General features: G+C 38.7%; 2 protein-coding genes across 2 annotated transcripts; both read left to right on the forward strand.

The window, feature by feature from the left end:
• Nucleotides 1–7,716, forward strand: plpp5 (phospholipid phosphatase 5). Its single transcript, XM_084360025.1, has 8 exons — nucleotides 1–153; nucleotides 1,277–1,412; nucleotides 1,542–1,650; nucleotides 2,434–2,524; nucleotides 2,617–2,680; nucleotides 2,778–2,902; nucleotides 3,216–3,386; nucleotides 3,563–7,716. The coding sequence occupies exons 2-8, from the start codon at nucleotides 1,342–1,344 to the stop codon at nucleotides 3,730–3,732; spliced, it is 801 nt and encodes a 266-aa protein (XP_084216151.1). The 5' UTR covers nucleotides 1–153; nucleotides 1,277–1,341; the 3' UTR covers nucleotides 3,733–7,716.
• An 840-nt stretch (nucleotides 7,717–8,556) lies between these two features.
• On the forward strand, nucleotides 8,557–14,382 carry cdc45 (CDC45 cell division cycle 45 homolog). The gene is made up of 18 exons (XM_084359323.1): nucleotides 8,557–8,780; nucleotides 8,946–9,005; nucleotides 9,388–9,480; nucleotides 9,585–9,722; nucleotides 9,925–10,074; nucleotides 10,163–10,221; nucleotides 10,312–10,360; nucleotides 10,597–10,658; nucleotides 10,749–10,799; nucleotides 10,940–11,059; nucleotides 11,182–11,313; nucleotides 11,449–11,547; nucleotides 11,655–11,816; nucleotides 11,996–12,134; nucleotides 12,236–12,319; nucleotides 12,415–12,533; nucleotides 13,573–13,649; nucleotides 14,006–14,382. Exons 1-18 carry the CDS (start codon nucleotides 8,730–8,732, stop codon nucleotides 14,068–14,070), a joined length of 1,710 nt encoding a protein of 569 aa, XP_084215449.1. The 5' UTR covers nucleotides 8,557–8,729; the 3' UTR covers nucleotides 14,071–14,382.
• Nucleotides 14,383–14,622: the final 240 nt, after the last annotated feature.

Here is a 14,622-nt window from a genome sequence, read left to right on the forward strand (position 1 = left end):
AGCTCTCATCTTCTCTGTGGCATCCCTGTTTCTCTTAAGTCCTCAAATGCACGACTTTCACCGTCGGCAGAAACAGAGGATGTCGAGGCCTGATTCATGTTAACGCCACGTGTTAATATGAGAATAAAGAGATAAAGAAATCACCTATTTAAGGTTAGTAACGTACCTTGGGATTCCCTGTTTGACAAGGCGGAAATGGGCCAGATGTCTTGTTTGACAGATGTTGCTAGCTAGCTTAGCTTAGTCTGCTAACATAGTATTTCTACAACTCATGCACTCAATGTTAGCTTGTTTGCGTTGTTTTGTGTATTGACTGATGCTGGTGAGTCGTGTAATGAGTACCGCTATTAGAAAAACAGGTTTAATGACATATGAAATTAAATAACATCCTCTGAATAGAAGTGTAAGGCACAGGTGCAGCATGCTGGCCTGTAAATCAGGTTTTTAGACGGGGCAGGGGCTCCACAGTGTGAAAGCTGGACGACATTCAGCATAATGTTTACCAATATCTCACCGGATATATGGCCACAGCTAAAGTGGTGGAGATACAATGTAGAAAAGGGGAATACTCTCCTCATTTGTTGGATTTTGTGTAGTTTTTCCTATTTGTAGAGACAAAAAAATGAAGACAAAGGTCAGTAACCTCTGCTGATGTGGGACTGTAAAGTCCCCCCCTTTATACTAGCACGTTTTCAAATTCAGGAGCTTTAAAAATGCTTAAGGGGATAAAAAAAAGCTAGGTTTACAGGCCAACATGCAGTGTCAACCAATATTAACCTCTTGTAAGATGGAGTGACTATGGTTTATGAGTAAACGTAATTACAGCAGTGGGCTGAGTTTCTGTAGTTGAAATACAAAGGGCATGGGCTAATTAGTAAAGTATGATATAGTCTTTCACCAGGAAACACGTCTTTCAGAACTAGTACATGAGAAATAGCCCAGGGACTGGGTGGGGCAATTATTTTTATTCTGTTGGCTCATGAATAGTAGGGTGCAGCAATTCTAGTTTCCAAACAGGTACAGTGTGAGAGCAACACAATCATTACAGATGGTAATGGGAGAAAGGTTGTTGTTGTTGAAGCCGTTATTCAAGGCCATCCTATGATATTTGCTAACATATGCCCAGATATTGGTACTCTTTACTGAATGTGTGACTGATGTACTTAGTAATTAGTTCCTGTTTTCATATTTTATTAGATAGTAGTTTTATTGCTCCTTTCAATACCCAAATCAAACAAAAGCATAAACAGAAACTCTGTTCATGGTGTTTTTATAGTCCCAGTAAAGTTAAAGAGGCGTGATGATGTTTGCTGTTGACTGAAGTCCACTCCAACGAACAAAATGAAGAGGAGACTGCTTCGTGGTTTCCTGTCGGAGATTTCCATCCGGACGGCTCTGCTGGTTGTGTTCCTGTAAGTCCACCCACCTTTGAATCATTGGTTTGTGAATCTGTCCTTTAAAGGGCAGACGTTGTTTTAATAAGGAGCCAACAAACAGAGAAACATACAACATACAAATAGTTTTTTTTTGTGTTTGCGTAGCGTGACGGAGCAGCTTCCTCCTTTCTACCGTGAGATCCAGCCAGAGGAGATGTGGTTGTATAAATTCCATCGTGTGGAGAGGGACCACGTGCCCACCTCTCTTATGTTTGTAAGTAGAGTTGAAATGAGCATAATAAATCCCTCAGTTGAGTTTTTCCCCTCGCACCTCTTCCCTGACCACAATCCCTACAGAGAATCTGAACTCACTTCCTACCTCTTACAGTCTTTAAAGGACCATTCCAATCTTGCTTTTTAGCGCATCAATCACCATCAGTTTACTGTGACAACCATCCTCCAAATCATATCTTGAGTTTTTAGATCAATTCCCCACCTTCCACATAACCACTGGTTTCAATACAGTTAGAAAATCAGTTTGTGGGGACCTGACCTGTGCAGAGTGTCACTCAGAAAAAAGGAATTGATTGCAAGGATTGCACATATCTAAAGAGGCTTTTTTATCACAAAAATTAAAATACCATAAACATTATACTAATTTTTTTAGAAATCAACCTTATGATGGATGGGATTAGGAGTGTCATGATATCGCAATACTCACAATAATCGTAATATTAAAAATTGAAATATAAATAAATATGATATGATAATATTGTGTAAAGAATCCAGCAAAGATGTTAGGCCTTACTTTCAGGGTAATTTATTTGCCAAAAAAGAAACAAAACACACAGTGAAACAAAGTTAAAGACAGATTGTTGGGAGTACTCCTGGTCTATGGTCTAGTATTTTTAGTGTAAGTAGACTGACGTAGCCCCTTTTAATGAAAACACAGAAAAAATTAAAGAAGAGTTTTGTGGATCCATGCTTACAGGCTAATATTAATTTGGGGTTAAGTGGATTTAAGTTGTAATATGCATGTCTTTTTTCTTTGCATCAGAGTGTGGCAGTTTTCACCCCTTTGATTGTAATCCTGGTTTTCGCCTTCCTGAAGAAGTCCGAGCGAGGAGATGTAAAGGAGGCCTCACTGGGTAAGAAAGCAGACATTAGTTTTTCATATTAAAACACAGATACCAACCAGTTGTATGCAGTGACTTATCCGTCATTTCCCTCTGTCATCCAGCTGTGACTTTGACTCTGGTGCTGAATGGAGTTTTCACCAATGTCATCAAACTTGTTGTTGGCAGGTAAACATGGATCACAACATAGCAGATGATAATGACGCCCAGTGTTACAGTGGATTAACGTCTGAATCTGTCCTCTCTGTGTTTGTTTCTACTTTAGGCCACGGCCAGACTTCTTCTACCGTTGTTTCCCAGACGGTCAGATGAACCTGGAGTTGCGCTGTAGCGGTGACCCAGATGTCGTCATGGAGGGCAGGAAGAGCTTTCCCAGTGGACACTCTTCCTGTAAGGGCCTTTTATGGTCGATTTTGCCAAAGTAGCTGATGCATTTTCATCAAGAGGCAACCAGACAAAACAACCAATGCACAAAGTGGGGCAGGAGGGCAAATTATATATCTGAAAATAGATGTATATAAGTGTATTTTTGCCTCCAGGCTCTTCTTTTGGTGAATAAGCGAGAGAGCGTCCCTCGACTTTCTTAAAAGCTTTGCTCCATGTCTAATCCCTGCCCTTTGTCATTTTTTAGTTTTCTCTCTGAGTTCTTTCTGTGTTTATATCAAACTTCCTCACCCTTTTGATCCTTTCTCCTTGATCCCAGTCGCCTTTGCAGGTTTGGGATTCACTGCGCTGTACATCGCAGGAAAGCTGCGCTGCTTCAATGCAGCAGGACAAGGCAGAGCGTGGCGGCTGTGTGCCTTCCTCACACCTCTACTTCTCGCAACAGTGATTGCTCTCTCCAGAACCTGCGACTACAAACACCACTGGCAAGGTCAGAGTCACAGAAAAACAGCAGGTGGTCCAATGCATGATGACATTTGCCTCTCTTACTATTCTCCCAAAATCTTTTTATTTTTTCACATGAGCACAAGATTAATTCATGCGAAGCTGTGGGGTCAAACTCTTCATGTTTGTGTGCTGTCTTCTTCTTCTCTCTTTTTCATGCAGATGTGTTAGTGGGTTCTCTGCTGGGTCTTGCCTTTGCCTGGTTGTGTTACAGACAGCACTACCCTCCACTGCAGGACCCTGACTGCTACAGACCTCTTCGCCACAGAGAGACTGTTCCTGCTGCACAGGAGCGCAAGCTGGCCAACTCTAACTACATCCTGCCCCTGTAGCAGAGCAGTACCTGGATCATACTCATTACTGGTGTCATTTATTATTCTGGGTTACATGGTAATCCTTATAATTCTGTTTTTTACATTGTCAGGGCTGGGCGGTTTCAATATTTATTGTTTTATCATTGTAGCTGTATGGTGGGAATTTTCTTTTTTGTATGGTGAAACAAGACACATGGTTTGTTTTCTCAATTAACGACAAATTTCTTCTGAAGGGTTTGTGAAGTTACAGTAAGACACAACTCCAGTTCAACAGTCCAGAGTAGTGGACCTAAACTATATAAACACCTGAAAGTGAGGTTTTTCAAACCTAAAAAGATATTATTATTATTATTATTATTATTATTATTATTATTATACATGGAATTTATCAATATTGGAGGGCCTGTTGATTATCACACATATATAACATTTATCACAATCCATCCATATGGCCCAGCCCTACACAAACCTGTGTATTGTGCCTATAGATCACATGACTTTAATACTCACAACAGCTGAGCAGGTCAACTACACAAGCACTGCACTACTAGTCCACTGCCCATCAATCGCTGGCTCAGCTGCTGCGAAACAGTTTCTCATGTTGAGTCACAATTCTGTGATTGTTTTGTAAACTTTTTCAACAAGCAGGGTTGAGACTTCAGGAAAAAATATACAGTATTGGATGTTTGTGCATTAATGTTCATTACTGACCGTCGAGACACATAATACGGTAAAGAGAATCCGAGCTCAACAGCAATTGGGTGTTAAATCAGTTAGTCAATGGATCGAAAATTAAATGTCAGCACTTTTGATTCTAGATTATTCCTTAATATCATTTATCAAAACACTTGCAGCTTCTCAGATGTAAAGATTTGCTGCTGTCGTATCATTGAGTACAATTGAATGTACAAGGGTAGGACTCGTAAGACAAAACAAGCGATTTAATTTGAAAAATTTAGATACTTTATAATTTTCTCTCAAACAAGTAAAATAGAAGATAATTAAGATCTTAGACTACAAAAACAATCATTAGTTCCAGCAAGAGCTTGAAAAAGGTCCACGTATTAATGATTGAGAGCTTTCAACTGCTTCTCAAAGTGTAATTCAGCAGATGGATCTGGTGTAGATGTGATCAGAAGATGTAAAAGTAATATAACAAACACTTGACAAAGACAGGCGGGAAAAAAAGATCATGGTGGATGTCCTTGAGCCAATACAGGGGTTACAATCTCCACCGTACATGACCACTTGATATCATGTGCCTCAATGTTTGGATTTACATTACTTGATGCCTCTTGGCCCAGCTCCATTCACTAAATGTGAGTTTGGAAGCTCCATGTAATCAGCAAGTGGACCTTTGAGCTTTGATTATCTGCACCGTATAGTATTTGCTTTGACAAGGGAAAACTGGTCAAGTAAGAGGTGTTACTGTTGGCTGTTCATATCTGAAGTGGGGGTGCGCGATGTGAACAAAATTCTCTATCATAGTTTGTAATGTAATTTTATATCATGATACATTAATGTTATGTCATATATATAATTGATCTAATGGAAAAGCAACAGTTTATCGATAAAATAATTACGCGGGTAGGTCTTTGTAAGAATAAAACTGGCATTATATTATTTTTTATCAAAAAATTCTATGAAAAGGCCAAAACCATCCATCATTCAGTACTTTTCGACTTCCCTACCCTGTTTGTGGCGCTTAGTCCCAAGCCCATTCATTCCTACTGAAGACACAAAACTTTAACACTCCGTTACTTTTGTACTGTTTATTGTACTTTCTGCAAAAGGCTTAGTAATGTCCTAAAACAGATGGGCACTGTAGTTTTTTGACAGCGGTACTCAACCAGGAGGCATTTTCTGGGGACAACTTTCAGTCGGGGATTAAAACACATTTAATGTCCAAGTTGTTTTTGGAGAACAGTGGAGGTCTATGGCACAGAGAAATAATATATGCACAGGCAATATTTATTAGTATAGGATCAATTTGTTATTGGATTTAGTCTCCTCATGGAATTTGTTGACAATAGCAAGAAAGCATTTAAATGTTCTTTAAATTGATAGCTATCATGGTATCAACTGTATAGTAAAATCTTTGGCATCTAACACTGATATTGTCCCATAGTGCTGCTCATCTCCCACTCCTATCTGAAAGCACCTCTTTGGTTGTCCTCGTGTGTAGAGCAGGTTAATCAAAACCACTTCTCATATCTTTGATCTTCATAGTTTTGCTCTACTGCCTCTGTTTTGAGTGCTTTTAATCGCTCTGCTCTGTCTTCCTTTATTATATTTTGAATGTCACCATTCACAAATGTTTTCATATATGGTAAGGGTTCATATCCGCAATCCTCAGTTTAACGCCCAGATGTAGCATATCCACTCGTCTCTTCTCATGGGTTCTGCTGTACTTTATTTGTAACAACACAAATGCATCTCCACAGCTCATCTGCTTATATCGCCACAAGTTAATACGACTGTAAAAGAACTATTAGATAAATGTTTTCCAACGTCAGTGGTCTCAGGCTTAGTGTAGGTCTGGTTTTCGTTACTGCACACCCTTCTGGCTCCTCTGCCAACCTGTCTGGAGTGTGAATGTTCACCAGAGGTGGGGAGACGTTTTTGGTTGGTTTTTGGATCTAGAACCTGAGTGAGATCAGACTGTAACCTCTCCAGGTCATGGTGCTAGCCTCCCAGTGCTCCTGCTGGTCAGGTTTTCTATCCTGTTAATAGTTTTATTGGCACACAAAGTTTGGTGGAATTTTATTTTTTCATTTAAGACTTTGAATACTACAGTCTGTGATTCAGCTATGATTTTTATGTTTATGGTTTAATTTTTTTCAGTTTTGTCTTCATGTTAATGTTTTTGAGGTTGAATTTTAACTGGAATGAGCAGGTCAACTCTCTGCGTAGGTATGACTGGTTGACAGGTTGAAACATGAAAAAACAAAACTTCTAATGTTTCTGTTTGCGTGTGAAACCAGCCAAAGTTTTTGCATGGTCAAAGCACTTTTGATCGTTGCTGTGAATCAAGCTTAAAGCAGCTGGATCACAGTGGTTTCAGACCAAACTTGGCAGAAAAAAAAACCAGATGAATTTGTGCCTTTGTTTACTACATTACTTTCTTACTCTCAGTTTATTAATTTTAAGTATATACTGCATGTTACAGTGTATACTCTGGCATGTTGTGGACACACCTCTGTTCTCAATCTTTACGTTTACGTTTTACAGTGTGTAGGTTTCAGTCGGCATGCTGCCTTTCTTTACCTCAGAAAAAAAATGTTATGTACTTTCCATAAATAATGTTGCTGATGGAGTCTAATGTGAAGATTTTTAGGTCGAAACATGTCATGTTTAGAACAGAGTAGCCAAGAGGAGGAAAAACTTCACTTTTTACAAAACTTTGAGACAAATAATATCTTAATTTACTCAGTCTTACTGGTATTTATGAGATGATGTACAGGTCTAAGTGTATTTAATTTTGGGGCATGTAGGAGTTTACTTGAATTTTGAATTTTTGTTTGTTTACCTTTAATGTGATAATGTTATTTCATGAAAATGGAGATCATATTTGTGGGCTCATAGGTTTCTGGTGGATCTCTCAGACAAAAAAAATGTTGATTAGACTGCTGCATTTTGATAAAATCCTGCATGTTTCACTGCTGAAGAGCAACATACTTTCTTCATAACTGTACTTTCCATCCAAATACCCACATATCCATCCATTTCTGTCAATTTATGTGTTTTTACTGTATCAAGATAATGATCATGTCTGGGCTCCTTCAGATCTACTGTTATGACGAGGGATGATATCAAAATTTGCCTGTTTGCTTTATTTAAGTCCTGCTCATCATAATTTGCCTTGGCTTGTAGGACCACATAGCAGCCGCTAATGCTGATACATTATCCTGATTGTACATGTTGTGATGCTTTTAATGAATCTTTTGGTGACACTAAATGATGTTTCTAAATAATCTTGCAATACACACTGTCCTTTGCTTATTTTCTTGTGAGTCATCCTGTTTTTGTGTGATGATTGACAATATAAATATTTTAGAGTAAATGATATGTTGAAAGGCGGGGGAATGAAATGTTTATTTCAAATGTACTTCACAAATAGTCTGTTTTAAAGCTGCAGGCTCTTGATTTTCATATTTCTATCGGATGTGCTTCTTATTGTTTTGGTGTTGATACTGGAAAGTCATTTGTTTATTTACACACGAATGTGTCAAACTCGGATCAAATATAATCTCGAAGCCTAAAAGTCCTGCAATCAAGTCTTACTCATAAAAGTATCAACATCAAAATATATTTAAAGTAGAAAAATGAATTCAACATTACTTAAATGTTGCAGCTGTTAAAGGTGGGGCTGCTTGGTTGTCTATTTTAACAATATATAATCTATAGCATCAATATATTATCTATTTTAATATTTATGTTTTGTATTAATAGTCTAAATCTGCGAAGTACCCAGTAACCAAAGCTATCAAAAAAACTGTAGCAGAGTAAAGTCCAGTATTTTCCTCCAAGATGTAGTGGAGTATTATACTTGAGTAAATGTATTAAACTTGGATTAGGTGCCTCAATATTTGAATTACTGCAGAGGTCAGTTGAGTCTTTCAGTTAGTTTTCTTCTCTGTTTAAGCTTCTGAATGAAACTTTACGTAATAAATGTTAAATCAAATACACTTTTGCAGGAAACTGTTAAAATACCTGTCTAGTTGTCTTAACTTTGACAGGTTTGCTTTTCTTTGTTTCAACGCTTTGAAGCAGCTTTGTTTTCTCAAAATGGTGGGCGTGGCCTCGATTGCATGACGTACGTCATTTCCCCCCTCCACTGATTGGTTGGATGTGACGTGGAGATTTGGCGCCACATTTCCAACAAGGAACAGAGGTCCGCTGCGAAAGAGCTCCGTATTTGACAGTAAACCAAAATAACCCGCTGTTCATGCCACTTTAGCGATATTTTACCGGGTTTGTTTCGTCCTAGAAGTGTTAAACCGACGTTTTTGAGAATGTTCATCACGGACATAAGAAGGGAATTCTATGAAGTAGTTGCCAACCAGGTACGTTGTTTTGGCTAACTAACATTAGGTTAGCTAACTTGAAGCATGACGGGCTTTGCTAACCTCACTCAGAAGATATGTAACTTTGCGTTATCGTCAGTGCGTTGTATTTATTTTGTATATAGTGTATTTAACATGATCTGTCGTATGTTACCTGCCTTTCAGAGAGTCGCACTCCTGGTGGCATCAGACATCGACGCTCTCTGCGCCTGTAAGATACTACAGGTAAGATAATCAGCTAACTGTTAGCAAACATTAGCTCCTCACCTTCTGTTTGTTTATCACAGACTGAGTTTGCAAATGAAATGTGTTATGTAGTTGTGCCCCTCACTTACAGTAAAAAAAAATGTCAGTGAGTTATTTGTAGTACTTGGCAGCTCCTTCCTTTTGTCGTGTGGCTAGAGGATCAACATATGTCTGAATCTTACAGTCAGCAAATTATACTTGGGCAATGTAAAATCTTCAGGTTATATCTTGTAGGTATCTTGTGCTTTCAGTTACACAGTGGCTTCAGATGTTGTGTTCCCATGTCCTTACTTGTCATTGAAAGGCTAATAAACAAGTAAATTAAACAATAATTGGAGAATCTTTTTTGTCTCTTTACCAGGCGCTTTTCCACTGTGACCAGATCCAGTACACACTTGTCCCAGTTACAGGCTGGCAGGATCTTGGCACTGCCTTCCTTGAACACAAAGAGCAGGTATAATCACATCAGACTTAATTTACACACAGCTAAAGGACAGGGATAGGAACTTTTGAGGTTTGCTGTCACTCTAAACTATGTGTTATTTTGGTGTATGGCAGTTCCGGTACTTTGTTCTCATCAACTGCGGGGCAAATGTTGACCTTCTTGAGATGCTGCAGCCAGATGATGACTCCATCTTCTTCATCTGTGACACTCACCGGCCCATAGATGTGGTCAATGTCTACAATGACAGCCAGGTGATGGATAATGATCAATTCAGCTCAAATGGTTGATAAAGAAGGAAGCAAACTTGCACATTAATTTGTTAATGTTGACTGTGCTGCAGCCAAATGTGTTTTATTAGCTTCTTTGAAATGTGTGAGTTGACACCAGAATATTGAACATCTCTGTGGAAACTGTGCTGTCATGCTTACACTTCTGGAATCATCTTATCCACAGATAAAGCTACTAATCAAGCAGGACGATGACCTTGGTGTGCCCTCATATGACGATATCTTTCGAGATGAAGATGATGAGGAAGGAGGTGACTCTGGAAATGAGAGTGACGAAGGCTCAGAGCCATCTGGGAAACGGAGGAGATATGATGAAGTACCTATTAAGTAGAATGAGATACACCACTGAAATTAATCAGAACAGCTTTGACCTGACTCTAATGATCGTTTGACTTTCTTTGCAGGGGGCAGTTGAGAGAAGGATTGACAGACAACGAGCGAAGCGCGAGTGGGAGGCACGAAGGTGAAGTGTTTTTAAAGGAGGTGCACAGATGGTATTTGTCATTGACATTATAATTTCTGAACTGACAATCATGTTTCACTCATTTCTCAGGAGGGAAATCTTGTTCGACTATGAGCAGTATGAATATCATGGGACTTCTGTGAGTAGACACTTCTTTCTTTTTGAGTCCTTAAATGCCAAGATGAGCATGACGAATGAATTGGATGATTTGCGTGTCTTAAAAATGCTCAAAAACGTTCAAACTGTAAAAAGGTTTTTATATCTGCATGCAAATTTCTTTTATGCATAGATTTATGTGTACATGACTTTGATTTCACATATTCTATTATTGTTCCCTAATTAATTCCTGAAATGTTTTTATGTGTCCGTTGTCAGGCTGCAATGATGTTTTTTGAGCTGGCGTGGGTGTTGACTAAAGACACCAAGGACATGCTCTGGTAAGCTGTCAGATAAAATGTTTTTTTTTGTACATGCACTGCACAGATTTTTAGAAGTCAACTGTTGATTTTGTTTTTGTTTTTTTGCAGGTGGGCCGTCATTGGGCTGACAGACCAGTGGGTTCATGATAAAATCACACAGTGAGAAAGTCTTCAGTATTTCAAATTCTAAGAAACATGCTGAAGTACATATATTTGTGGTTACCAGATGTATTTACAGTGTTTGCATCAAGTTGTTTACTCACACTGAATTCTATTTGTACGTCTTCTTCCTTTTTTAGTATGAAATATGTAACGGACATCGCCACAATGCAGCGGCACGTTTCCCGGCATAACCACCGAAATGAGGATGAGGAGAATTCCCTCTCTATCGACTGTATGAGGATTTCCTTTGAATACGAGTATCCTTAATTCATCTGAAGTTTTTTTTCCCTACACAGTTAAGTGTCATAGTGGCAGGAATCACTCGTATGAACTTTGTAGCTCTTTTGTTCTTTGAGTTTTCTTTAACCCTTTGCTTCAGCCTCCGTTTAACCCTCTACCAGCACTGGTCCCTGTATGAGAGCATCTGTAATTCCTGTTACACGTCATGCAGCTTCAAGCTTTGGACGTTAAACGGCCAAAAGAAACTCCAGGAGTTCCTGGCTGACATGGGGTAAGTGCTGACAAATCAATGTTTTGTGTATTAATAGGGAAACATTTATCTACAGAAGTAATAATTGTGTTCAATGGCATTTTATGCAAGTGTCTAATGGGAAATAAAGATTTCTTTATATATTTTATTTAACAGGCTGCCTCTGAAGCAAGTGAGACAGAAATTCAACTCCATGGACATGTCAATCAAAGAGAACCTAAGGGACGTCATTGAGGAATCCTCCAATAAATACGGGTATAAATCTAGAAATAACTTAAAGAAGAAAAGGCTCTTGACACCTGCATGCATTTATTGACAGACAGCCTGACATGATATGTCTTATTTTGTTTCCCCTCCATCAGTATGAAGGACATCCGCATCCAGACATTTGGCGTGCACTTCGGCTTTAAGAACCGCTTCCTGGCCAGTGACATGGTGCATGCTACTGCTGCCTTGCTGGAGAGTACTGAGAAAGATGAGAGCGACAGTGACAACTTCATCAAGGCCCTGGACTCTCTTTCCAGGTGTGTAGCAGAAACTTAATGTTAGACAGGTCACTGACCAAAATCCTGATGCTCTTTTTTCATATGTTGATAAAATGACAAGAAGTATTTTAAATCAAAAGTGTCTGTTTATGAGCAAATTACATAAACATTTGTGACAACTTAAATTTCTATGCTCTGTTGATCTCTTTTCTGTATAGGAGTAACCTTGAGCGTCTACATGCAGGCATTGACCTGGCTAAGAAGAAGCTGTTAGCTGTCCAGCAGACAGTAGCCAGCTGCATCTGTACCAACCTCATCCTGTCACAGGGACCCTTCCTCTACTGCTACCTCATGGAGGTATGAGTGACTGTATGACCTGCAGGTGTGTGTGTGGCTGCTTCTTAACATAATATCCTGCTCAGCTCAATATTCTCCTTCTCCTGCTCTTTCATGTGTAGGGAACTCCTGATGTGAAGCTCTTTTCTAAGCCCATGGCCTTGACTCTTCTCTGCAAGTACCTTCTGAAGGCTTTTGTCCATTCTGTAAGTATCTGATTGTAAAAGAACAAGCTTTTCACTTGCACTGAAAACACGCTGCTGTTGGTGTCTCTTTCATTTATGGTGTTTTTGTCGTTTAGACGAGGAATAAGCGCTGCAAACTGCTTCCACTCATCATGGCTGCTCCCAAGGACGTGGAGAAGGGAACTGTCATTGTTGTGGGGATCCCACCTGAGTCTGAAACGTCTGACAAGAAGAAGTAAGACGTCACTTTCATTAGATATGTAGGATATTACCAAATATAGCTAAGCCAAAAATATATTTTATAAATACAAATGGATTTTTGGCCTGTATACCATTTGAAAGTACAATACTGTATTTTCAAAACCTGTTTGACTCACAAATGTTTGCATAAAATATCATCTCAGAATATTGAAATTTGAACTATACTATATACTATATATACTATACATATTTTATATCTGGTATGATTTTGCTATTGTGACAAGTGAAATGTTCTTGCCATGTAATGTGATCCTTTTTGGGGAAATTAACACGTTTGTCCCCTATCTTTTGCTGATTTAATCCATGTTTCAGGTTGACATTGTTATACTCAAAACTTTTAAATCATCCTTATTCAAAAATAACTGCATCACCTTTCCTTAGAGGTCCAATATGCAACATTCAGCCTCATTAGTTGTCAGGAAACGGCTATTTGCTATTTATGATTTAGTGCACAAAAGACATCGTGAGCAGAGCGTGGTGTTACACTCCCTCTCTGTGTGTTATCAAGCTTCTATGTTTTTGTTTTGATGGTCGGTCTGGCTGCACGTGCATGTGAGCCCCCTCCCGTTGGAACTGTTGGACCATCCCCTTTTATATAAGGAGACAGAGTGAGCAGGGTTGCCAAGTCTGTGGTTTTTCCTGCAGAATTGGGCTTAGGTAGACCTATTTTTTATGCAAACACCAGTTTGTTTTGGTCTAGCATGCTGGTGCTCAACTGTTACCACGAGTAGTGCTCAATTTGGCTTTTGGGACCTTTAAACTTGCAGGGAAATTACTTTCTTTTCTTAGCAAGTTGTGTTGTTATAAAGAAGGCATGGGGTGTGTTTCATTGAGGTCAACAGTGACGTCCTCAGATTGCTTAGAGAAATGACTGAAACTATTAATTGATTATCAGAATTGTTAGTTATTCATATTCTGCCAATCAACAGCTGTAGTTGTATACAATACAACATCCACATTACAACAAAAATTGCATTTCCTCAACTCTTATCCTTTCCTCTGTACTCTCTAAGTTTCTTTGGTCGAGCCTTTGAGAAAGCTGCAGAGAGCACCAGCTCCAGAACTCTTCACGACCACTTCGACACCTCAAGTAAGTGATATCCTAGTTAACAGTTTTTATTGTGGTGTGTCCAAGTTCTCATGAATGTTTTATGAGTCGAGGACAATCTCTTCATTAGACACTAGGTGGCAGTCTTGTCTTCATTTCTAGCAGAGCATCAATTATCAAAACTGATGACTCAGACATACTGGACATCATAAAACAAATTTGATCGTTTGGGGTTCTTGTCATATTGTGCATCAGTCATTGTTCAGAAGAAGATTTGCTGAGTATTTATTACACCAACTACTTCCAGTCCTGTGGCTATCAAACACATGATATTTGATTTGTTCAGAAATAGAAATATGTGTGTTTATTAATTCTTCCTTGTGTTTTTCCCTCTGCAGTAATTGAGCTGAAGACAGAAGACAGGAGCAAGTTTCTGGATGCACTCATCACCCTTCTGTCATGAGAGGACACGAGAACATGAGTTATGAAACTGAGTTCTTTGTTTGAGTCTCGAATGATGTATGTTAGATGTGACTGAAATGAATGAGTCACACCAGACATGTGCAGTGTCACCAACAGAAGAACTGTATCTGTTTTAAATGTTTTTATCATTTTGTGTGTATATTGTACAGTATTTTTGTAAATGTGTGGAAGTCTTTCTTTTACTTTTCAATTCTTGTAACATTTGTCTTTTATTCCTGTCTTTGTATGTGAGTGCTTCTTCACATTTCTACATTTTTAAACATGTTTAATAAATCATAGTAAGTTTCTCAAATGTTTTGTTTGCCTATGGTCGTTAGGAAGTATCTAGTATGTTAGTTCTTGTGCAGAACACTTCTTTTTTCTTTCTTCCTCTTCAGTCTTCTACAGATTTGACTTTACCTTCACGTCTTAGATTCATACTATTAACAAGTGCTCTTATATCGTATATAAAAGCTGCCTCTTATGTTTTTTGTTGTGCCTATACTGCCTTGACTCCAAATGAGTAATCCCATGTCCCACAGGGATCACCTGT

The sequence above is a fragment of the Pagrus pagrus genome (genome assembly GCF_965226575.1).
Source record: "Pagrus pagrus genome assembly, chromosome: 8".
In the NCBI taxonomy this organism is placed as follows: Eukaryota; Metazoa; Chordata; class Actinopteri; order Spariformes; family Sparidae; genus Pagrus; species Pagrus pagrus.